The sequence below is a fragment of the Suncus etruscus genome, chromosome 1 (genome assembly GCF_024139225.1).
Source record: "Suncus etruscus isolate mSunEtr1 chromosome 1, mSunEtr1.pri.cur, whole genome shotgun sequence".
NCBI classification, from domain to species: Eukaryota; Metazoa; Chordata; class Mammalia; order Eulipotyphla; family Soricidae; genus Suncus; species Suncus etruscus.
The window spans coordinates 171,843,904-171,870,587 of NC_064848.1; the positions used below are offsets into that span (position 1 = coordinate 171,843,904).

General features: G+C 39.9%; 1 protein-coding gene across 2 annotated transcripts in view; it reads right to left on the bottom strand.

The window, feature by feature from the left end:
- USP32 (ubiquitin specific peptidase 32) overlaps positions 1–26,684 on the bottom strand; it is a 189,666-nt gene that overhangs the window by 105,777 nt on the left and 57,205 nt on the right. For both annotated transcript variants that reach the window (XM_049771218.1, XM_049771210.1), the window contains exons 3-5: positions 11,104–11,209; positions 10,373–10,491; positions 4,566–4,725 (exon numbers count right to left, since the gene is read on the bottom strand). In XM_049771218.1, the coding sequence (XP_049627175.1) occupies positions 4,566–4,725; positions 10,373–10,491; positions 11,104–11,209 (385 nt within the window). The remainder of the gene's footprint in view (positions 1–4,565; positions 4,726–10,372; positions 10,492–11,103; positions 11,210–26,684) is intronic.

The window sequence follows — 26,684 nt, forward strand, 5'->3', positions numbered from 1 at the left end:
CCCAAGCCTGCCAGGAGCGATTTCTGAGAGTAGAGCCAGGAGTAACTCCTAAGCACTGCCGGGTATGACCCAAACCACCAAAAAAAAAAAAAAAAAAAACAGGGGCCGGAAGGATAGCATGGAGGTAGGATGTTTGCCTTGCATGCAGAAGGACAATGGTTCAAATCCCGGCATCTCATATGGTCCCCTGAGCCTGCCAGGAGCAATTTCTGAGCATAGAGCCAGGAGTAACCCCTGAGCGCTGCCGGGTGTGACCCAAAAATAAAAAACAAAAGTGGATAAGCTGAGTGAGCGACCAGAGGCAGTGGTAAAGTACATGTTTTGATGGATAAAGCTTTGATCATGAGTAAACAGTACTGACCCATTGTATAAACAAAAATAGTGGCTAAGAAAATAAAACTTAAGAAAAAATTTTAACTATAATGGCAATGTATATTAATTAGATTTATTGTGATCATTTCACAATTTATTCTGAAATCTAAGCACTTTAATTATCTAAAACTAATATGCTATATATAACTATATGTCAATAGGAGTGACTTGAGTGACTTTCAGCATTCTGATAGGCCCAGTATTGAACAATTCAGAAAAACGAAGCTTATGTTTAAAAAAATTATTTTGTACAAACAAAAAGATTATTTTGTAAAAGGTGAGAAATAGTGGGGCCAGAGGGTTGGCACTAGATGTAACATATATGCCTTACAAGCGCTAGCCTAGGATGGACCGTGGTTCAATCCCCCCCACCCCCCGCGCCCCTTATGGTTCCCCCAAGTCAGGAACGATTTCTGAGCACATAGCCAGGAATAACCCCTGAGCTTCAATGGGTGTGGCCCACACACACACACACACACACACACACACACGCACACGCACACGCGCACACACACACGCATGCGAGCAGTCACTAAAAATTTGTTTGGGGCTGGAACAATAGCACAGCAGTAGGTTATTTGCCTTGCACATAGCAGACCTGGGTTCAATCCCCAGCATCCTCTTATCTTGATGTCTTGTAACTTTATATCCATGGTCACTCACTTTGTTTTATATGCCCCCATTGTCACTATCACATTTAGAGTTAAGACCAATCTTTTTTCCCTACTGTTAAACACTATCCTAATAGGCTTCATTAGAAGTTTTCCTTAAGCGCTCAGGAGTTACTCCTGGCTCTATGCTCAGAAATCGCTCCTGGCAGGCTTGGGGGACCATATGGATTGCCGGAATTCAAACCACCGTCCTTCTTCGTCTAAGGCAAACTCCTTACCTCTGTGCTATTCCTCTGGCCCCTATTTTAACAAATTTCAGAGTAAGTTTTCTTTAACATGTCATTTTATTTTATTTTATTTTATTTTTATTTTTTGGTTTTTGGGTCACACCCAGCAGTGCTCAGGGGTTACTCCTAGCTCTAAGTTCATAAATTGCTCCTGGCAGGCTCAGGGGACCACATGGGATGCCTGGATTCGAAACACCGACCTTCTGCATGACAGGCAAACGCCTTACCTCCATGCTATCTCTCCAGCCCCTAACATGTCATTTTAGGAAGAAGTAGTCAAACAGCCCACAAAAGTAAAAAATAACTCACCATATAATCACACATTCATAAATATTCACGAATATTCATAAACTGAATGGTTGTATATCAATATTTTGCTTATAATGATTATAAAAAGGTTCCTTAAATTTTTAAGTTCCCTGAAATTTTATTTTATTTTATTTTATTTTTTGGTTCTTGGGCCACACCCAGCAGCACTCAGGGGTTACTCCTGACTCTATGCTCATAAATTGCTCCTGGCAGGCTCGGGGGACCATATTGGATGCCGGGATTCGAACCACTGATCTTCTGATTGCCTTACCTCCATGCTATCTCTCCGGCCCCAAGTTCCCTGATTTTTAATGCAAAACGTTTCTTAAAAAACCTTACATTTAAAAAGACAGAAGAACTAAAAAGTAATCAAGTAAATTTGTCAGAGCTTACAGTAATGATAAAATGAAAACTGAAGAAATGTAATTGGTAGGTAATCAGTAGACAAGTCACAAGTAATACAAAGCAACAAATACAAATTATACTTGACACTTAAAAGTCCTCTATTCAATCAATAAATACCTATTTAAAGGCTCAGTACAGGAAAGAATAATAAAAATCAATTCTGTGCCCCATAAGATTGAGATTACATGTACAAACAGAACACCATAAATAATTAGAATACAGGGATGAAAGTGATAAATTAATTCAGAAGGATAATGAAAAATTAGTTAGCTTATGAGAGCTAAGAGGAAGGAGTGATTTCTCATCAAAGGTTTCATGAAAACCAAAGAACAAGTGGCCTGAGACTGCAAAGATGACTATGATTTACAGGAAGAAGGAAAGGGAAAGGCAGTCTAGGATTATTTTATGACTGAAACCCAACTACGAACATATTTATAACCACGATGCTTAATATATATGTATATATATATATATATATACATATATATAAGGCACCATGGTGACTTAATAAAATAAAAAATAAGAAAATAAAAAAAAATATATAACACTCCTGAATAAATGAGCTTAGTAACAATAACAAAAAAGAATTGGCTTAAGATGGGGCTGGAGTGATAATATAGTGGGTAGGGCACTTGCCTTGCATGTGGCACACTGGGATTCGATCCCCAATACCCCATATGGTCACCCGAACCCGCTGGGAGTGATCCCTGAGCACAGTCAGGTGTGGCCCAAAAACAAAAAACTTTTAAAAATTTTAAAAAGGAAAGAAAAAGAAAAGAGGAAAGAACAAAGAGAAAAATCACATGAAGACAAAGGCAGAGGCTAAAATTATTTTGCCTTAAGCCAATCAAGGATGGGGTCACCAGAAGTTAGGGGAGGCAAGAAATGAACCGTTAGGACCTTCAGAGGGAACCTGACTTTAATGCTTTGATTTCAGCTTCCAGAACTGAAAAGAAAATTTTCCAGAAAAGAAATCTGTGGTGGGCCTGGAGAGATAGCACAGCGGTGCTTGCCTTGCAAGCAGCCGATCCAGAACCTAAGGTGGTTGGTTCAAATCCCAGTGTCCCATATGGTCCCCCATGCCTGCCAGGAGCTATTTCTGAGCAGACAGCCAGGAGTAACCCCTGAGCACCGCCGGGTGTGACCCAAAAACCAAAACCAAAACAAAACAAAACAAAAACAAACAAACAAACAAAAAAAGAAATCTGTTGTTCCAACTCATAAACTGTTTAATTTGGGGGTTGAGGAGATGGTTCAAAAACCTAAAGAAAAGGTTTGGCATACTCAGGGCTCAGGGGTTGTGTCCTAGCACTGCATGGTACCCCAAACACTTTTTGGTATAATCCTAGAGATGTCTAGCACTACTGGGGAACACCCACATCAAAAAAATAATCAACCCCGGGGCCGGAGAGATAGCATGGAGGAAAGGTGTTTGCCTTTCATGCAGGAGGTCATCGGTTCGAATCCCGATGTCCCATATGGTCCCCCGTGCCTGCCAGGAGCAATTTCTGAGCCTGGAGCCAGGAATAACCCCTGAGCACTGCCGGGTGTGACCCAAAAACCACACACACAAAAAAAAATCAACCCCAAGCTGCTATATCTTTTACACGAGCTCCAGGAATACTGGTTGATTATGGGCAATAATTAGTAGAGGGTTATTGTAAATAAAAATCAACTGGGGTGGGGGTGCTGTGGAAATAGCTAAAGAGGTTGGAGCACATGCTTTGCAAGCCAGAGGCCCAGGTTCAATCCCTAGCACAGTATGGTTCACAAAGCACTATCAGGAACAATCACTTAAGTACTAAACTGGGAGTAGCCCTAAAGCACCACTGAGTGTGACCTAATAACAAATTAAAAAATCCAAAATGGTATCTGTCCATAATTTCTACAATATTTGGGCTTTGATCAAATCCTTACAATTTCCTGAGAGAAGTTTCTATTATTGGGCTTCTGAGTCACAGGACTGGTCACCAGAAAGAACAAGCCATAACTGAAAACCTGAAACTATAGGTCTTATTTCCTATTCTCTAGGAATAACAAACCAGCTTCACAAGCACAGAGATTTGGACATGTATGGACTGTGCCTTATCTACCTCTTCATTTGACATTTTATCTGAATCATTTAACACATTTATTATAAATATATCGGTAAAACAAAAGTTTCTCTGAGTTCAGTGAGATGTGTTGGAGAAAATGATCACACTTAAGGAAGGAATCACCACAGATAGATCAAGTTTATACCTAAAGTGAAGAAAGAGGAGCAGTCTAATGGAACTGAGCCTTAGCCTACAGGGTTCGTTCGGGCTGTCAGACAGAAAATGTCAAGTTAAATCAAATTATAGGATACACAATTGGCATCCAGAAAGGATTAGGGTATCACTTGGCACAGGAAAAATAACTTATCTTTAGAGTATAGGACCTTTTCAGGTACTTCATGTTCCTGTGTTTTATTCATTATTAAAATTCATTTTATTTCTTAAAAAACTGCATGTGCACACACACACTCCTATGCACATATTCTCACACTACCAAGAATCTGTACTAAAAAGTGAACAGGAATTAATTAAATGACATTACTTACAATGTGTGACTCCAGCAAGAGTTTGGTAGAAAGTAGGAGTATCACTATCATCAGTGAGGGTCACATATACACCTCCAGACAGTAACCAACGAGAGAAGGTAAAAGCATCTTTGTTCAGTAGTAGCCAATTTCTAAACTTTTCATAGTTTACCTTTTCACCCTAAAGTTAAAATAAAAAAACAATAGTTTAGTCAAATTTTAAGGTACTTGGTACCTGGTAAATTATGCGATTAATTCACACTTACCTTTCTATAAAGGAGGGGGTTACCTAAGTAATATAATTGGCTGGGGCCAGAGTGATAGCACAGAGAGAAGGATGTTTGCCTTGTATGTAGCCAACCCAGGTTCTATCCTGGATATCCTAGATATCCCATATGGTCCCCCGAGCCCCCTAAGCACAGAGCCAAGAGTAACTCGTGAGTGCTACCATGTGTGGCCCCCCAAAAAAACAAAAAATGTCCAGCTGTACAAACTATTTTAGAAAATATTTCAACATTTCCACTTGTGTAAAAATCTATAAGCTAACTGCAAATTAATTTATCATGGTAGTGTGTCACCAATCGAGTATTTATACCAATGAGCTCCATTTTATTTGCTAAGGTATATTTTGAGGTCAATTGACTCTAACCTTTTAATATTTAATTAATTTGATGCTTCATTTACTTATCCTTCTTTGTCAGTACTTTGATCTGTCAGAATTAGCATATTTTAATTAAATAAGTATGGAATATAAATGCTCTTTCATATATCACTGGCAAATTTAAAGTAACTATGTAGGAGTCTTCCTCCAGAAGCACCACTAGGGGCCGGTGAGGTGGCGCTAGAGGTAAGGTATCTGCCTTGCAAGTGCTAGCCAAGAAAGGGCCACAGTTTGATCCCTGGTGTCCCATATGGTCCCCCCAAGCCAGAGGCAATTTCTGAGTGCTTAGCCAGGAGTAACCCCTGAGCATCAAACAGGTGTGGTGCAAAAAACAAAACAAAACAAAACAAAAACAAAAGCACCACTAAAAGCAAGTCAATTAGAAAGCAAGTAGATTTCTCCGATCTATACTTTCTTTCCAAATATTTGTCTCCCGAATCTGTAGAAGAAATAAGTATCCAGGATGAAAATAAGACATCACACAGGTCAATTATTTTGTTTGGAAAACTAGAGGACTTAATTTTCTGTGAGGAAAAGGGAGATGCAACCACAATGAAATATAATGAATTAAATTCAGAAGCCTGTAACTGGTTCTAATTAAGAAATACAAAAAATAGGGCCCGGAGAGATAGCACAGCGGCATTTGCCTTGCAAGCAGCCAATCCAGGACCAAAGGTGGTTGGTTCGAATCCCGGTGTCCCATATGGTCCCCCGTACCTGCCAGGAGCTATTTCTGAGCAGACAGCCAGGAGTAAACCCCTGAGCACCGCCAGGTATGGCCCAAAAACCCAAAAAAAACAAAAGCAAAAACAAAAACAAAAAAAGAAATACAAAAAATAGGGGCCGGAGAGATTAGCATGGAGGTAAGGTGTTTGCCCTGCGTGCAGAAGGTCGGTGGTTCGAATCCCGGCATCCCATATGGTCCCCTGAGCCTGCCAGGAGTGATTTCTGAGCATAGATCCAGGAGTAACCCCTGAGTGCTGGCGGGTGTGACTCAAAAAAAAAAAAAAAAAAAAAAAAAAAAAAAAAAAAAAAAAGAAAGAAAAGAAAAAGAAAAAGAAAAAGAAAAAAAATAATAGCTCAAAAAAAGATGGTAGGGAAAATAATCTATATTGTATACCAATATCCTATTAAGGTAAACAACATGCTTAGCCTGGTAAGTACAGATTATTTAATAATGAAATCAAGACAACATTGGCAGGATTGCTTTCTTTTCTCTTTTAGTTTTTTGGTTTTTTAGGTCAAACCTGGTGATGCTCAGGAATTACTCATGGTGGTGCTTGGAGGACCATATAGAATGTTAGGGATCAAACCCAGATCAGCCATGTGCAAAGCAAGCACTATATTCTCTGTATTATCAGTCAAACCTTTAATTTTTTTGATGTACCTTCTTCTGAAGATCTTGCTGTCTCTTCTGTAACACAATCTCACTATTAACTACCATGACTTAGAGAATCTCTTTATAATAACTTCCTTTACCATAGAAGCAATGATAACAACTTCCCTTCACAAATCCTCCTAATATTCTAGCTCCAAGGATTTTTAGAAAAGCAATTGGGGGCCACACTTGGCAGAGCTCAGAGGCTATTTTCTCCTAGTTAGTTCAGAAGTCCCTGTTGGCGGGGAGGTGGGGGGAAGAGATGCGGAGAGATAGCATAGCAGTAGGGTGTTTGTTTGCCTTGCAATCAGCAGACCCAGGACCAATGGTGGATCAAATCCTGGCATCCCATATGGTCGTGTCCCCCCCCCCCCCCCCCGCCTATCAGGAGCGATTTCTGAGCAGAGAGCCAGGAGTAACCCCTGAGTGCCGCTGGGTGTGCCCCCCCCCAAAAAAAAAAGTCCCAAGAGGATGATGTGTTGTGTTAGGGATTGATCTACCTACATGCTAAATATGTGTTCCAGCCCTCTGAACCATCTCCCTTGTTCTCTAATGAATTGTTAATTCCACAACCTCCACTAATGACATACTTCAATGTCAGCCAACCTGCGTATCATTTCTTAGTGATCAAAGGTCAATTCACTTTATGTTCAGATTTTTACACATAGTTAAATGTCTTCCTTTTTCTTTTTCATTTTCAGACCACATCTGGCAATGCTTGAGAACTACTTCTGGCTTGATGCTCAAGAGTTACTGCTTACAGCAGTGCTCAGGGGAGCTCATGGTGCCAGAGATAGAACCCAGGATATCTTCATGCAAAGCATGGGTTCCAGCCTTCTGAACTATCTCCCTAGCCTTTTATTTGTAGTTTCACAGATTCTTTTTGAAACATTTTCATCACGTGGTTTCTAGGACATCATTCTCTTTTGATTCTCCTTACAGGCTGTTCCTTAAGCTCCTGTTTTGAAAAATCTTCATATCACCAGTTTCTAAACATTGAAGTACAGAACTAAATCTTCCTGTTTTGTTTTGGTTTTGGTTTTTGGGTCACACCCGGCAGTGCACAGGAGTTACTCCTGACTTTGCACTCAGAAATTGCTCTTAACAGGCTTGGGGGACCATATGGGATGCCTGGGATTGAACTCTGGTCTGTCCCGGGTCATCTTCATGCAAGGAAAACACTCTACCGCTGTGCTATTTATTGCTCCGGACCTTTTTTTTTTTTTTAATTTAAATTCAAATGCTTTTAATCTACTCTATAAGGTAATATAGCCTTTCCACTAAAATCTAACTTTATGATGTTAAAAACATAGTTGGGGAGCCAGAGAGATAATACAGTGGGTAGGATACTTGCCTGGCTCACAACTGTTCAGGGTTCAACCTGGGTTCAATCCCTGTCATCTCATATGATCCTCTGAGCCTGCCAGGAATAATTACTTAGTGCAGAGCTAGGAGTAATCCATGAACACTACAGGGTGTGGTTTCCTGCCCCCCAAAAAACCAAACTCATAGTTAAAAACTGCACAGGATTATCATATTTAGTCTTAAATGGTCGATAGTACAGTGGGTAGGTCACTGGTCTTGCATGTAGCTGACCCAGGTTCAATTCCTGGCATGCCATATGGGTGCCTCAAGTCCTGAGCACCACTAGGAGTAATACTTGAGTGCAGAGCAAGGAGTAATTCCTGAGCATTGCTGAGTATGACCATCCCCCATCCCCCAAAATAGACAAAATAAACCTCTCTTAATACAGAAACTTCATACCTCCCTTTTTCCATCAATCATGGGGTTGGGGGTCATACCTGAAAGTGCTCAGAGGTTACTCTTGGTTCTGCTCACAGAAATCATTCCTGGCAGGCCTGGGAAACTACAGTGTTGGGGATTGAACCCAGGCTAGTCATGTGCAAAATAAGAGCCTTTCCTGCTGTACTATCACTCCAGCCCTTCTATTATCAATCTTTTTTAATGTTTGGTTAGTTGTTGATTTTCAGGCCATATCCGACTGTTCTCAGGGCTTACTTCTATCTGTGGGATCAGGGATCACTTCTGGAGGATCTTGAGGGATCATATGTACAGTCAGAGATTGATTCTGGGTAGGCTATATGCAAAGTAAATGCCTTATCCACTATGCTATCTAATATTCCCACTCCATCGACTCAGTTAAAGACAACTTGACTCATTTATAAAATCAGGCCAGATTCTAGTCAAACTTTTTCTTTTTCTCATGACCCATAATCAATACAGAAATATTATGTTTACTCCACCTTAAAAAAAATGAAGATTTTAGGTCAGAGTAATGGCACAGTGGTAGGATGTTTACCTTGCATGTGGCCAACCCAGGACAGGCCTGGGTTTGACCCTGGCCTCTCCTATGGTCCCCCAAGCCTGCCAGGAGCAATTTCTGAGCGCAGAGCCAGTAGTAACCCCTGAGCACCACTGGGTGTGACCCAAAAATAAAAAAATCAAAACAAACAAACAAAAAACCAGATTCTAAAACCTTCCCATTAACCCCCACTGCTAAAATGTGATCAAAGTCAGCACAAAAAAAAAAAAGCCATTCTGTTAAAAGAAAGGCGATTTTTTTTTTCTTTTGGTTTTTGGGCCACACCCTGTGACGCTCAGGGGTTACTCCTGGCTATGCGCTCAGAAGTTGCTCCTGGCTTCTTGGGGGACCATATGGGACGCCGGGGGATCGAACCGCGGTCCATCCTAGGCTAGCGCAGGCAAGGCAGGCACCTTACCTCCAGCGCCACCGCCCGGCCCCAGAAAGGCGATTTTTATTGCTTACATTTTATTGCTTACAAAGAAAATATTTCATTTTACTCTATTTTTGTTTTCTTCGGCCACACCTAAAAAGCTCAGGGCTTCCTCCTAGCTCTGTGCTAAGGGAACAATGAGGCCTAAATGAGGCCCAGAGGACCATTTGTGGAGCTGGAGATCAAAACTGTGTGTATACCTTACTCACTGTGCAATCACTTCAGCCCCTAAAAATATTTTATATATGAAAACAAAAAAACAATGACCAAAACTGTAAACTTATTTTATTATGCAAATTAATTAAGTAAAATGTATGTTAAATGGGTCTTTTTTCTTTCCTTTGTAAGTGTTAAGGATCAAACGTAGGTCCCCCTAGGTAAGTAATCTACTGCTGAGTCATATCTTTAGCAATAAAATAGAATTTGATAGATCACAGGGTTATGGAATGATGCAGGTCCAATAGGTGACATTATCTACATGTCAATGTTATAAAAACAATGTCACTTGGGGGCCGGAGAGATAGCATGGAGGTAGGGCATTTGCCTTGCATGCAGAAGCACAATCGTTCAGATCCTGGCATCCTATATGTCCCCCAAGCTGGCCAGGAGCGATTTCTGAATGTAGAGCCAAGAGTGACCTCTGAGCGCTGCCAGGTGTGACCCCCCACCAACGGAAAAAAAAAAAACCAATGTCACTATAATGCGAATGCTGTTTCAACATCCTAAAACTCTGTGCAATTGTGCACAAATTTGTGTGCCCAAATCCTGCTATAAGAGTTCAGAAATGTACCTGATTACATCTTAGGATAGACATTTGCCATCACAAAAATGAAAATTTTCCAGTTCTCAAATGCAACAACAATGAGTGTCATGAATTTTTGAGCACAGCACATAAATAACTGAGACAGTAACTCTTAAATAAAAAATGTAAAGAACAAACTATACATAAACATGTTAATAATAGCATAACTCATTATACAATTAAGTTAATATTTTGCCAACAGGTAAGAATGAAATGTAAATCTAAATATACCTCTGAGAAACACTTTCTGAGTGTATCTGGAACTTTACCATCCACCACATGAAGCATTCTTTCCATTTCTTCCCGTACAACATAGCTCCCGGATTCACTTGCAAAAAGACTAAAAATGTCTAGAAGAAAAATAAATTTATTAATGCCACAGTTTCCCAAAGTGAACAATATCATTCCCTGGAAGGTCCTGAGATAATCTGGGGAGGAAGTAGCCTTGAGTGTCATTGAAAGATAGGTATTTGCTCCATTAAAGGTCATTTGCAAGGAGTTGGAGAGGGGTGGTGAGTGATGGCCTTTCTCTCCCTGACAAGCTAGGATTTAAATCAAGTATGTTTGGATACCTCTGCCAGATTAAATTTACCCTAAAGGGAAGAGAAAATTATATCACTGAGTGTTTCCTTCCACTCAAATAAAAACTTTTTGTTAGATAGTAAACATAGTTTTTATTCCTAAAAAGATTCTGCAACGATATCTTGTCAAACACACTATACCAAATTTAAACAAATAACAATGCAAAGTATTTGCATTAGCTTGGGAGAAATTTTATTATCATTTTCATTTCTATCACCCTCATAACTAATTACAATGAACATTTTTCAAGTGTTAATCAAATTATTTTCTCATTGGTGAAACATAAATTCAAATCTTTTGCCTGCAATCAGAACTTTGAGATAAAATACTCCACACAGAGATGTTCTAGTATTACCAGTTTGAGATAATGAAATACTCACATTTTGTTTTCTCTTCATCTCTGCCTCTTGTAAGAAGGACAAGTCCAACTATCAAGTTATTGAAGTGCAGGCCTTTAGATGTTCCACCAAAAGAACAGTAGATCACCTAGGAGAAAATTATAAAAACTAGTTTTACATTTTCAGTCATTGAGGAACAGTTTTGTCTTCATCTCAGAACAAGGCACTGGTGATAACTTTAGGTTAATGCCTTATCTCACTCAGCCAAGAACATACTGTACTCTGAAGTACATACATCACTAGCTCAAACAATGAATATTTACTTTTTTCTTTCTGGAATCCCTGTCAAGGTCTAAGAAAATAAACGTTTTCCTTTATAACCGCTGAAATAATGTGATGAGGATTTTTGCTCAACTTACAATTAAACTTAAAACACAGTTTGTTCTCAGTACCAGGTCTCAAACCCAGTGACTCACTTTGTAGTACAATTACATTAACTAACACATGTAATTTTTTTTACACATCCTCACCAATACTTACTGTGTTATCTGTCTTTAAAATTTTTAGCTGTTGAGGCCGAAAAGATAGCATGGAGATAGGGTGTTTGCTTTGCATGTAGAAAGACAGTGGTTTGAACCCCGGCATCCCATATAGTCCAAAAACCAAAACCAAAAAACAAAACAAAACAAAAAAAAAAACACTTTAGCTATTCTAGTGGATGTGAACTAGTATTTATTATCATTATCATTGCTCCTGGCAGGCTCGGGGGACCATATGGGATGCCGGGATTCAAACCACTGTCAGTCCTGGATCGGCTGTGTGCAAGGCAAGCACCCTACCAACCACTACCGGCCTCAGAAACACGTGTAATTTTTATTTAAAAGAAAGATATTCAGGGGCCGGAGAGATAGCATGGGTAAGGCATTTGCCTTGCAGGCAGCTAATCCAGGATGGACAGTGGTTGAATCCTGGGATCTCATATGGTCCTCAGTGCCTGGTAGGAGTGATTTCTGAGAAGAGAGCCAGGAGTAACCCAAGCACCACTGGGTATGACACCCTCCCCCCCCCCCAAAAAAAAATATATATAAGCTGGGAGTATGGTGATCTTCTGGGATGGTGAATGCATCAAAGAAAGGGTATCATATCCAGTGAAGGCATGCATCCCTTCTCTTACTAATTCCTTTATCTGTATTATACTCTCTTCTTTTGGTCGTGTTCTCTCTTCTTTTTCCTGATCCTATGTTTTAATCTTATAAGTCAGTTAAATAGTAAATAGGCCAGGATACAGCTCAGGCAGAGTGATGTATCTGTGTAGAATCTGAATTCACTTCTCAACACCAACGCCAAATAAATAAGTAAATAAATAAATGTACACGTTTGATCAAAAGTATGGGAGGTTCAGGACATGTGATCTGGCATATGATGGGAAGGGGGGCTCAACGTCAATGGACTAAGCCATTACACTCAGTTTGCACTAACTCTGGGCCATTAGCAGAACCAAATTTATTTGTAGAACACCCAGTTGGTGTCTAGAACTTGAATAATGGGTTGGTATGAGGGGAGGATTCCATATATATATATATTTGGTTTTTGGGTCACCAGCGGCATTCAGGGGTTACTCTTGGCTCTATGCTCAGAAATTGCTCAGGGGATCAAATGACTGTCCTTCTGCTTGCAAGGCAAACACCCTACTTTCATGCTATCTCTCCGGCCCCCATATGTATTTTTTTTTTTTTTTTTGGTTTTTGGGCCACACCCGTTTGACGCTCAGGGGTTACTCCTGGCTATGTGCTCAGAAATCGCCCCTGGCTTGGGGGGACCATATGGGACACCGGGGGATCGAACCGCGGTCCTTCCTTGGCTAGCGCTTGCAAGGCAGACACCTTACCTCCAGCGCCACCTACCCGGCCCCCATATGTATATTTTTAAAGCAGTTTGTTCATTTATTTATTAACTGATTGGTTTTTGGGCCACACCCAGCAATGCTCAGGGGTTACTCCTAGTCTGTGCTCAGAAATTGCTCCTGGCAAACTTGGAGGACCATATGGGATGCCAAATAATGAACCGGGTCTGTCCTAGGTCGGCCACATGTAAGGCAAATTACTTACCACTATGCTATCTCTCCAGCCCCGAATTTCATATATTTTACTTCCTAAGTATAGTGTTGTTGAAACCAGCTCTGACCTAGTGTATGCCATGTAAAGAAGACAAGAGAAAAAGCCCCTTACTGCAGTACCCTTCATCTACCTCTACCACTGTGTCAACACTAAAGAATAAATAGCAATAGTCTACTGCTGGAAAAAAAGAAAAAGTATGTGAAATATCTTCCCCAAGGAAAATAAACGAAAAAAAATTAAGATATGGGGGTTTTCTTTTTGTTGGTTTTGGGATCACACCTACTAGTGCTCACAGGACTTACTCCTGGCTCTGTATTCAGAAAAACTACACTAACAACTATCATGACAATGTTAATGAGTGAGAGAAGTAGAATGCCTATCTCAAATTCAAGCAGGGGGGTGGGGGAGGAGGTAATGGGGGCATTAGTGGTAGGAATGTTGCACTGGTGATGGGGTGTTCTTTCTATGACTGAAACCCAACTACAATCATGTTTGTAATTATAGTACTTAAATAAAGGTATTATTTTAAAAAGGAGAGAGGTTCAGCATGCTGAAAAATACCTAAATTTCACACAGAGCTTATTTATCAAACAAAAGAGAGGTCAAATTTAATATCAAAGGCATTTCTCTCATAAGAGAACAAAGATCACAGCACTGGTTCTGGTTCAATTCCTAGGATCTGATCGAAGTAACCCCTGAGCACCACTGGGTACTCCACCCACCCAAATAGTCCTCAACTAAATGATTATAAAAGAGTAACAGCACTTTAAAGATAAAAACAAAGAAGTTTGGGCGAGCATTTAAAAAAAATCAAAATAATAAAATTGAAACCAGAAAAATAGCTCAATGAGCTGCGCACACTTTGCATACTGAAGGCCCAAGTTCAAACATGATAAAAAATAGAAAAACTAGGAAATTTTATAAACAATAAAATTAAATGAACAAATGACTTGAAAACATATTTCTCAGGGCCGGAGAGATAGCACAGCGGCGTTTGCCTTGCAAGCAGCCGATCCAGGACCTAAGGTAGTTAGTTTGAATCCTGGTGTCCCACATGGTCCCCCGTGCCTGCCAGGAACTCTTTCTGAGCAGATAGCCAGGAGTAACCCCTGAGCACCGTCGGGTGTGGCCCAAAAACCAAAAAAAAGAAATACAGAAAACAAATGACATGAAAAATGTTCAACAACATCAGTCAAAGAAATTTAAGTCAAACTTTATAGTAAGATACAATTTCACAGCCATTAGTATGGTCAGAAATTTTTTTAATAAAGTTTTGTTTTTCGTGAACTGCTAACATGTCAGGTGTTGCCAGCTCACACCCAAATCCTAAAACTATTCTCAATCTCAGTTCTATTTTCCCCCTTACATCCTTGTGTCTGTAGTCACCATTATTATTCTTTTCTTAATACCTATTCTTTTTTCTTTATTATTGTTTAGCATTTTATATATAAAACAAAAAACCCATCACCAGTGCAATATTCCCATCACCAATGTCCCAAGTGTCCCTCCTCCCCACCCCACACCAGCCTGTACTCTGGACAGGCTTTCTACTTCCGTCATTCAGTCATATTTTGTTATGATGGTTCTCAATGTAATTATTTCTGTGACTGTACCCATCACTCTCTATGGTGAACTTCATGTCGTGAGCTGGACCTCCCAAGTCCTCCTTTATTTTGTCTCTGAGAATCATTACACAAATGTCTTAATTTTCTCATGGTCAGAATTTTTAAAAGAAAAATTAACACCTTTGTTGACAATATAGAGAAAATGTATCCTCACACATTGCTGAGAGCAAAGCAAAGGATGCAGCTACTGTACAAAACAGCTAATAAGGACAGCAAATAGAGCATTTGCCTTGCACATGACCTACCTGGGTTCCACTGCTGGCATCCCATATGGATGGTCACACACACACACAGACACAGACACACACACACACACACACACACGTCACTATCACCCCCAGTTCCACCGCTGGCATCCCATATGAATGGTCACACACACACACAAACACACATATCACCATCACTCCCAGTTCCGCTGCTAGCATCCCATATGGATGGACACACACACACATCACCACACACACACACACAACACACACACATATCACCATCACTCCCAGTTCCGCTGCTAGCATCCCATATGGACACACACACACATCACCACACACACATACACACACACCACACCACACCACACCACACACAACACACACCACACCACACCACACCACACCACACCACACCACACCACACCACACCACACCACATCACATCACATCACATCACCACCACCCCCAGTTGCTCGGAATAATTTCTGAGTGCACAGCAAGAGTAAGTCCTGGGCACTGCCAGGTGTGGCCCAAAAACAAACAAAAAAGCTGATGATTCTTCAAATTGCAAGCATAAAATGACTATAAGACCTAGTAACACCATTTCTAAATATATACCCAAAAGAATAAATCCCAACTCTGCCCTCAGGAAATACTCCCAGCAGTGCTTTGGGGATGTATGGGATGCCAGGGATCAAACCAGGGTTGGCTGTGTACAAGACAAATACCCTACCCACTGTATTATTTCTCAGGTCAAGTCTCACATTTTCCTTTTTTTTTTTTTTGTTTGTTTTTCGGGCCACACCCATTTGATGCTCAGGGGTTACTCCTGGCTAAGCGCTCAGAAATTGCCCCTGGCTTGGGGGGACCATATGGGACGCCTGGGGATTGAACCACGGTCCTTCCTTGGCTAGCGCTTGCAAGGCAGACACCTTACCTCTAGTGACACCTCGCCGGTCCCTCACATTTTCTTACTCCAACTTTAAAATAGGGTTAATTAAACTTTTGTAAAAGTGAAAGAAAATACAAGTAAACAATTTTAAATATGCCTTTTCTCTAAAAGATTTGGTTAGGTGTGCTTGATCTAATCCAGAGCCAAACTACAAGAAGTTAACAAAAACTTAGACAAAGATCAAGTTCCTGAAATAAAAAATGGTACATAGACCGGGCGATAGCACAGCAGTAGGGCATTTGTCTTGTACATAATAGACCCGGGTCGAACCTGGGTTCAATCCACAGCATCTCATATGGTCCCAAGCTTGCCAGGGACAATTTCTGAGCACAGAGCTTGGAGTAATCTCTGAGTGTCAGTCAGCAGGTGTAGCCCAAACACCTAAATAAATAAGTAAATAAATGGTACAGTATCCAAATTAATAAACCTACAGTAAAAGCATAATAACGTTATTTAAGGAAATGGTCCATAAAGTCTCATATTACTACATTTTTTATAAATGGTAAGTTATAAGCTTAATAATTATAGTCATGCAAATTTGTTGGAAGAATTATAAACTCAAAGTTTATATTTTGGAGGGGTCACACCAGGCAGCGCTCAGGGGTTACTCCTGGCTCTCTGCTCAGAAATCGCTTCCGACAGGCTAGGGGGACCATATGGGATGCTGGGATTTGAACCAGGGTCCGTGCTGTGTTGGCCACATGAAGGCAAACGCCTTATCGCTGTATTATCACTCCGACACCAAAGTTTATAATTTTTATAAACTCATTTAAAATCTTATTTTTCAAGCCATAAAGATAATATTAACACTTCCAAAAAAAAAAAAAAAAAAAGGATGGTACAATGCTTGCAACACCATGATCAACCCCTAAACAGAGCTGGGAGTAACCACCAAATAACACTGGTGTGAGTATACCCTAAACACTTCTTCCCACTCCCACAGCTCATCCAAATGCTAACTTTCTTAGAAAAAGGCTTTAAAGCAGTGCCAATTAAAGCCAAGCACATAGCTCAGTGGTAGAGCATTTAATTCCTGGTATGTGTGAGGCTTGAGATTTTATTCCCAGCACCACCAAATTTTGTTTTTAAAAGTTAAGTTTTTTTTCGTTATGTGAACAATGATGCAAAGAAAGAGGACAAGGTAAAGTTACAGTGGAAGGACAATCACCCAAAAATAGAGTTCTCAGAAGAAATCCCCCTGCTGACACCATAATTTTGAACTTACAGTTAAAGAACATTAAGAAAAATAAAAAAGAACCCATGTACAATTACTTTGTCCCTCAAGACCCCAGATTGTAGTACATTTCTTAGCGGTACACAAAGCAATCTAAAGCCATGGACTTGAAGGCATAGTAGTTTTTTACATTTCCATGCACATACATATTAGTTTAAGTTAACCTCAAAAGTGTAAGTGGGTTTTTTTTTTAGGTTTAGAGCAGGGGTCCTCAAACTTTTTAAACAGGGGCCAGTTCACTGTCCTTCAGACCATTGGAGAGTCTGACTATAGTAAAAACAAAACTTATGAACGAATTCTTATACACACTGCATATATCTTATTTTGCAATGAAGAAAAATACAATATGTGGCCCGCGGGCCAGTTTGAGGACCACTGGTTTAGAGTCAAAGGAGCATAGTAGAAACGGTGTTAGAGTGGCAATTACCGTTTGCATAGGCCCGCCAAAGTATGGGGGGCATGGAAAGGAAAAGCCTTGGCCTAAATACAAGAAGACCCCACCCCTGAACTTTCCTGACATAAGACCAACTCTAGGCTCCAGGCAAACTAGTTTGTCTAATCCAGGTCATTGTCTGTAATGCCAATACACTTTTATTTTTCACACAGTCTCTGTTGTTGTTATGTTTTCTGTATTGAAGATCCTGGAATCTGTATATCCTACATTGAAGTCAGGATGGTGCAGAGCGTCCTCTGATTTCAACTCACAACTAAAGGGCAATGCAGAAAGCCCTGTCCAGTAAGCAGGTCGTTGTTGTTATTTAAGTCTTCTCAGTGTTAAGGTAAGACTCTTTTGAAGTAGATCGATGTTAGAGAGCAGCAGTACGGTCTTCCCTGGTAGAGGATTGCTTCCAGGTGATGTTATAGACAACTTTGGATGTTTCATAGATGGCTTCCCTGGTTCAGGGGTGAATAGAGAATGCCCATTCTTCTGAGGCCTGTACCAGGTCAATATGTCAATGTTCAGGGTATAAGGTCCCATTGCACTAAAAGTTAAGATTTTTACTGTAACTTTTTAAAACTTATTTTATATTTATTTTACATTTATTTTTACTTATATCACTAACTTAAGAGTAAAACATAGGGGGCCAGAGAGGTGGCACTTAGCGGTACGGCGTACTAGGATGGACCTCAGAGTTCAATCCCCCAGTGTCCCATATGGTCCCCCAAGCCAGGATCAATTTCTGAGTGCATAGCCAGGAATAACCCCTGAGTGTCACTGAGTGTGGCCCAAAAACAAAAACAAAAAAGAGTAAGACATAGGGTTGTATGTATCAATTTAATAAAGAACAAGACTGAGAAAAATGGCTGGGGCTGGAAGACAGTGCAGTAAATAAGACTCTTGCCTTGGGGCCCGGAGAGATAGCACAGCGGTGTTTGCCCCGCAAGCAGCCGATTCAGGACCTAAGGTGGTTGGTTCGAACCCCAGTGTCCCATATAGTCCCCTGTGCCTGCCAGGAGCTATTTCTGAGCAGACAGCCAGGAGTAACCCCTGAGCACCACCGGGTGTGGCCCAAAAAACTTAAAAAAAAAAAAAAAAAGATTCTTGCCTTGTACACAGTAGGCCCAGGGTTGATTCCCCACACCCTATATGGTCCCTGGAATTTGACAGGAGTGATTCCTGAGTACTGAACCAGGAGTGACCTCTGAGCACCATCAGGTGTGGTCACCCAAAAACAAAACAAAAAGACTGAGGAATGCTAATAAAACAGGAAATATCACATAAGCTCACATTCATTTTAGGTTGGGAGATAACTAAAGGAGAAAAAATTAAATGAATTTAAAATTAGAGTTTCAAAAGAGAGAATGTAATATATAATGACAGAGTTTAGGAAGGAGGACAGAGGAAGAAAGAAATTAAGGGGAAAGGAAAAGAAAAGATGAGAAAAGGAAGTAACGGGGTTGGGGGCAGGATTCAGTTATACTAATGATTGGGAAAATGGTATAGCTATAGACTCAAAGAACAGACTCAAAACATTGAAAACATGAGATCTAAACTGCCATCACAGATTTTAGTAATCTGATCAGGTGGCAGGTAAAGGTCAGGGGAAAATTGAGTATGAGAACACTGGTAAAGAGAAGTTGACACTGGGGCCGGAGAGCTAGCATGGAGCTAAGGCGTTTGCCTTTCATGAAGAAGGTCATTGGTTCGAATCCTGGCATCCCATATGGTCCCCCAAGCATGCAAGGAGTGATTTCTGAGCGTGGAGCCAGGAGTAACCCCTGAGCGCTGCCAGGTGTGACCCAAAAACTAAAAAGAAAAAAAAGAGAAGTTGACACTGATAGTGGGATTGGTGTTTAAATATGATATGTCTAAAACTACCAATAACTTTGTAAATCATGGTTCTTTGATTAAATAAAAATTGTTTTAAATTAGGTTAGAAAAAGACAGTATATATGAATAAAAGAACAAGCCCAAGTTTGGAAATTTTTCCTAGCAAAGTTTTGGCTTTTTTGCTTAAGTCAACACTATATGTTGCATGATAACAAATAAACAAATATAAAGAATTAAATATCCTCCTACTGTTCACTAATCTAACTCCATCTAGAGAACAGCATGGAATTAACAGTATGCCTATTAACTATAGTTAAGGAGCAGCAGGAGACAAAGATTTATTCATGTGCTGAGAAAGAAAGGTTCCAGCTTCCCAATTCAAGTACCTGAATTCAATATCTATGAGGTAGCAGATTAACAATAGCATGTTGTAGTAGAGATGGCAAAAAAATTTGGGAATCAGACTCTTCCAACATTCCCAATGATCTCTAACTCTACCCCCATCTCCAAAGCAAGAAAAATTAGACTGGGATTATGTCATACTAATATACAAAACTGTGGCTATATTCCCCAAATTAAAACTGTACAAAACAATCAAAAACCAAAATAGTTTCAGTGAATTAATGAAATCTCATCTTACACCTTCAAGATGATTTGTGTATCAACTTAGTGACCAAGTACAAAAAAAATTAACACTGTAAAAGAAGTAAACAAAATATGGGTAAAAACAAAACAATTGTATTTAAACCGTGTTTAAATAAGTAATATTTTAAAATCTAAAAAATAAAAAAGGTACCTGTTTTGATGGCAGGCTGGGGCAGGAGCATGGGGAGTAATAGGATGAACTCTGGGAACATTGGTGGAAGGAGGTTTACACTAATGGTAGGATTGGTACTAAAACATTGTTATGTCTAAAATTTAACTATTAATAGATTTGTAAATCACAATGCTTTATGGAGGTAAGGCATTTGCCTTGCAGGCAGAAGGACAGTGGTTCGAATCCCAGCATCCCATATGGTACCCTGAGCCTGCCAGGAGCGATTTCTGAGTAGAGCCAGGAGTAACCCCTGAGTGCTGCTGAGTGTGACCCAAAAACAAAAACAAAAAGGCAACAATAAAATCTGTATACCTGAAACACAATCATTAAGAACTTTATAACTCTATAAATCATAGTGATTCTGCAGGAGGGAAGAAAAAAGAAAAAAAAAAGCAAAAAGCACAATTCTTTTTAATCTAGTTTTTGCCAATTTATTTGTTTTGGTATGGTTATAGCAGTTGTCTCTGTTCATATTTAGTTTTTTTTTTTTCTTCTTTTCTTTTCTCCCTTTATGTGCTCTGCCATGTTTTTTATCTCAAGACCATGGCCTTTATGGTTGGAATGTTCACTGGATGTTTTATTTGACACTTCTTTTTGTACTGTTGTGGTGTTCCACCTCCTTTTTCCCCTTCATCTCTCAAAACTAGGATGAGAGCTCCGCCCATTTTCGGCGTATTTGATTTTTTCCCCAGTTTATTACTTTTTTCTTCTTCAAACGAAACCACATAACCTGAACTATCTAGCCCCGCCTCCTAACTAGAGCGGGAAATAAGGGAGGTACCAAGACCAAACTGGTGTGGGACCACTAAGTAGTCAGCTAGGCACAGAGGGGATCATTTATTCTGGCAGCCCCGGGGGTGAGGGAGGAGGATATGGGAGGTAGGACAGACGGGAACGAAAGTGGAGGGAGGACAATTAGGTGATGGGAATTCCCGATTTTATGTTAATATGTACCTAAAATATTATTGTCAATGATATGTAGGCCACTATGATTAAAATTAAAATTATATTTAAAAAATGTATAAAATATTTTTAAAAATAACTAAGCAAGTACCCTAATCTCCTTAACCCAGTTATCTTTTCCTCATTCACAATCCCTAGCATTATAAAAAATAAACTAGTGAGAAAGAGACTAATGATAATTACACAGTACATATAGTATCCCTTTCAAATTTAAAGATACTAAATACCGTATTTTCTGGCATATAAGACAACCCCCCATATTTACAGTTAAAACATAGGTTTTAGGCCTATATTTGCTGTATAAGACAGAATGTTCCTGTGCTGCAACTGTATCTTCCACAGTGAGCCAATCACAACAAGCAAAGGTCCAAAGGTTATACTGTAATAGACTTCCTCTCTGACTCTGGCCAATCTGAGCAGGCTTTTGACAGTGTAGATTCGGTACAGAACATTATCTAATTTGCATGCATAAGAAGCCTGCTTGTATTGGCTGAGTTAGAGAGGCAGTCCGAGCAGCCTGGCAGTGATTGGTGCAAGATCGAGTTGGAAAATTCGTTTTGTGGCAATATTCAGACAATTTTTGTTTAGCGGCATATTGAAATATTTTTCGCGATATACTCGGCCTATAAGACGACCCTCGATTTTCTGTTGACATTTTTTTTGTTTCAAAAGTCGTCTTATACGCCGGAAAATAGGGTAACTGACCTATTAGCCTTCAAAGAGGATGAGGGCTCAATATGGGTCTCATTTATTACTTAAAAAAATTAATCTTGACCCTAATGAGAAAAAAAGACAATGAAGAATCAGTAACAGAAACCAATTTTCAGACCAAATAAAATTTATTAATAAAAGTTTTGAAAATATTAAATTAAGTTGCTAATCCTTTTAGATCAAGGTTGTATAGATAAATGTGGTGTACCCTAAGACCCACCCATTTCTGGGAGGGGTCTTAACCGGATAATAGGTGTGACCCTACCTGCAAGACCTCCCATTCCTGGGAGGGGTCGGGAAAAAGTTAGATAAGCCTGGGACGAAAGGGATTCGGCCCTTTTTGCCCTTTTGCCGTTTCTCTCTTGGCCCGGCTTGGCTTCCTGGCTTTTGGATCTTTGGGCCGCATGGAGCCCAAAGGGAAGATGGCTAACAGGAGATAAGATGCAGGGCTAGCAAAATATAGCTGTGCTTAAAAGGTTAACATAGGCCACACACCTGTGGTGGCAAGGGCATGAATAAAGATGATTCTTCCTGATGGCTGCGTGTGAGTGAGTAATTTCACCTGGGCCTGGAACTCGCCGGCTGCATGGAGGTTGCAGAGCCACGTGGGCTGGATGGCATCCTTCACCATCCAGCCCCATCGTTATTTATTTAACACAACATTCCAGCCCCATCGTTAATTATTTAATGCAACAGATAAACAAAAGACTGATGACATCAACCCAAATGCTTAGCCATTTGGATGAACATACCCTATAGGCCCAAAAGCACAATACAGAAAAGGCATCTGCACTCCTATGTTCACTGCAGCACCACTCACAATAACCAGAAAATGAAAACAACCCAAAGCCCAAGAATAAATAAGCAGATAAAGAAAGTATTCCATCTACAATATAGAATACTATGCAGCTGTTAGAAGAAATGAAGTCATGAAATTTGCTTATACATGGATGGATATGGAAGTATTATGCTGAGAGAAGTGAAGAGAAATAAACACAAAATGATCGTATGTATTTGTATATCATTTGTGGGATATAATAAGACAGTATGATAATAATATTCCAGATAATATAGACAAGGGCAAGGAGGACCAATCAATGGTAGGAAGCTTGCCACAAATAGCAGAAGGATGCAGTTAAGACAGAAAAGGGAAACAATGACAATTGTAGTTAGAAATTATCCCTCTGAAGAACTGGGTGCTGAAAAGAGATAAAGTGATATGCATGATAAGGAGCCTGAGCAGTGGCACAATGCATAAGGCGTCTGCCTTGCTCGAGCTAGCCTAGGACGGACCACAGTTAGATACCCCCAACCCACGTCCCATATCCCATACTGTCCCCCATGCCTGGAGCAATTTCTGAGTGCATAGCCAGGAGTAATTCCTGAGTGTCACGTGGTGTGACCTCCCCCCAAAAAAAAGTGATATGCATGATAAGAAATGTGCAATGGTGGGGTGGCACAGAGGTAAGGTGTTTTTGCCTCGCATGCGGCTGACCCAGAACTGACCGCAGTTCGGATCCCCGATGTCCCATATGGTCGCTCAAGTCAGGAGCAATTTCTGAGCGCATAGCCAAGAGTAACCCCTGAGCATCACCAGGTGTGGCCCAAAAACAAAACAAAACAAAACAAAACAAAAAGTGAAATGTGCACTGGTGAAGAAAATTGCATGTACACTGTATGACTGTAATTGTGTATCTTCTGGTGACTCAAGGAATTTATATTTAAAATTAAATAGTACTCCTTCAAGAAAACTTATACTGTGGAGCCAAACTGATAGTAGAGCGGACAGGGCATTTGTCTTGCATGCACTGACCCAGGCTCAATTCCTGTTATCCCACATATCCCATTTAGTGTCGGAGCAACACCAGGAATAAATCCTGAGTGTACTATCGGGAGTAACTAAACCATGTACAATGCTGGTGTGGCATAAAAACAAATCAAAAGAAAAGAAAATCCAGGAGTAGACCCTGAGCACCAATGGGTGTGCCCCACCTTAAAAAGAGGTTTTATATATATCAGAAAGCAAACTGCTGGTTCTCATATGCTATTATAAAATGCAGATTTGTACTAAAAGTGTTCGTGCAGCTGGTGTATTTCTGGAAAAAAGTGTGATGCTATATGTGCGGTGTAGAGGAAGTGTCTGTGTTTTGCTAGGAATCAAACCCAGGGCCTTACACAATACAAGACCAACTTAGCTGGGGTTTATTTTAGAAAAAATTTCCAATAAAGTCAGTTGTAGCCAGTGTAAACTTACTTATAATGCCACAATAATCTTCTTACAAACTTACTGCAATTTTTTTTATTACAATACAGATTCCTCTTGCCTTGCATAAGCTCACATATACTGTGGGAGTATGCCATCTTTGTTGACTCCTCATTGTGTGTTGACAAACAATATCAGTTTTCCATTTATTAAGTTAATCAGTTCATTCACGTCTATTTTCATGACTATTGATAGAAGATTGGTATCATACAGTCTTAGTTTTCTAATTTTAGAACAAAGTGTTTTTTGTTGTCTTTTCAGATACAAGTAACTAAATCAATTAAAAAAATAATTTCACAGTATAAGTATAAGGTAATTTAAAAGTGAATTTATTTGGTTGAACAATTTAACTGTTAAAGTTTGCTATTCTTTTTTATTTTATTTTAAAGTTTGCTATTCTTTAGAAAAGAAAGTATAAAGCAGAAATTATAGATCAAGGTTTTGAGAAATATGCTAAGAAATAAATAGCAACTTTTAGAAAAAGAAAAACAGAAACCATAGAATGAAGCTGTTGACTGGCAGAAACTGCCTCTATCCAGAATCACCATATACAAAACGAAATCATTTTTAAGCAGCTCTCCTGAAAAGAGAGCATCACCATTTCTTTTCTTTTCTTTTCTTTTCTTTTCTTTTCTTTTCTTTTCTTTTCTTTCTTTCTTTCTTCTTTCTTTCTTCCTTTTTCTTTTCTTTCTTTCTCTCTCTCTCTCACACACACACTCTCTCTCTCTACCTCATACGCTCCTTCTTTCTTTTTCCTTTTTTTTTTTTTGTTTTGGTTTTTGTTTTGGGACCACACTTGACAGTGTTCAGGGCTTACTTCTGGCCCTATGCTCAGGGATAGAAGTTCTAAAGGTGAAATTAAAAAACCTAGTAACTTTTTTTTTAATGAAGTTACAGATCAGCTTGCGAAGTGATGGCACAGCAGTAGAGCATTGCCTTGCATGCAGCTGAACCAGGATGGACCTGGGTTCATTCCTCGGCGTCCATATGGTTCCCTCCAAGCCAGGAGCGATTTCTGAGCGCATAGCCATGAGTAATCCCTGAGCGTCACCAGGCGTGGCCCCCCCAAAAAAATAATTTTTTGTTTCAATAAACTAACTTTTTAAAATTATCATTGTTTCATAGTTCAAATGTACTGATTTTAGAAATCATAGAATGGCTGTCTTTTCCCAAATATTAATCTACATTAATAAATGGTAGATAAATTTAGTATATTTAATTATTGTGGCACTGGGAGTTGTGATATAATGCTTTTCCTGTCAATAGATCACAAGTCAAAACCTGTATTTTAAATCATCTGCTCTCAGAACTTGATATGGATTCCTATCTGACATTATGATTTATTTCCCTTTCTACTGGGATTAATACTTGTGGTAGTCTAATAGAATTCTTGGACTGCAGTATGAGACACTGTAGATGCCTATTTGAAAGTTCCCTAGAGTATCATCAAAGGGAAATTTATATTCCGTATGAAATAATCTGTAACAGTTGTTTGCTTTTGCAGGGGCAGGGGGTTTAGCCATACCCAGCGGTACTTGGGTTATACCTGGCTCTGCAACCAGAAATAACTCCTGGCAGGCCAGGACCATATGGGATGCCAGGGATCCCTACCTGCTGTGTTGCTGCTCGGGACCCAATAATCTGTAACTTTAAAACCCTATCTCCCTAGACTTAATCAAGTTTTAAGAAAATAAACATGTTTTTCTCATAGGAGGTTAAAAATATATTTGTTTGTTTGTTTATTCATTTATTTATTTTTAGTGTTAGGACAATGCCTAGTAGTGATCAGACTTTATTCCTGCCTCAGTGTTCAGAGGTCATTCCTGCTGGTGTTTGGGCCTAATGATTCTCAGCCAATAAGATGACAGTGCCTGAAAGTTCAGGCAAGGAAGCAATGCTGTCCTAGTCCTGTGGTGCCAAGGATTACCTGGGCCACCTTGGCACCATTCAGGTGCATGCCAGGAAACCATCTGGTGCCAATAACTGGACTTGGGTCAGATGTACCTTAACCTCTGAACTCTCTCTCCAGCATTTATTTTCTTTACATTTTTATTTTATGGGGCCAGAGATCAAATCAGGGCCTTACACACACAAAATCACCACTATGTCATATCCCTGACTCTTATTATTTGGCCATACCCATTTATGCTAGGAGCAATTCCCAGCTCAATGTTCAGGAGATTATGTGATGCCAACCTTCCTCCTACAATATATATATACACTTAGCCCTTTGAGTTACCTTCTCTGTCATACTATCTTTTTGTTTTTTGTTTTTGTTTTTGGGTCACATCCGGCAGCGCTCAGGGGTTACTCGTGGCTCTGTACTCAGAAATCACCCCCGGCAGGCACGGGGGACCATATGGGATGCCAGGATTTGAACCACCAACCTTCTGCATGAAAGGCAAACGCCTTACCTCTATGCTATCTCTCCAGCCCCTTCTCTGTCATACTATCTTTAAC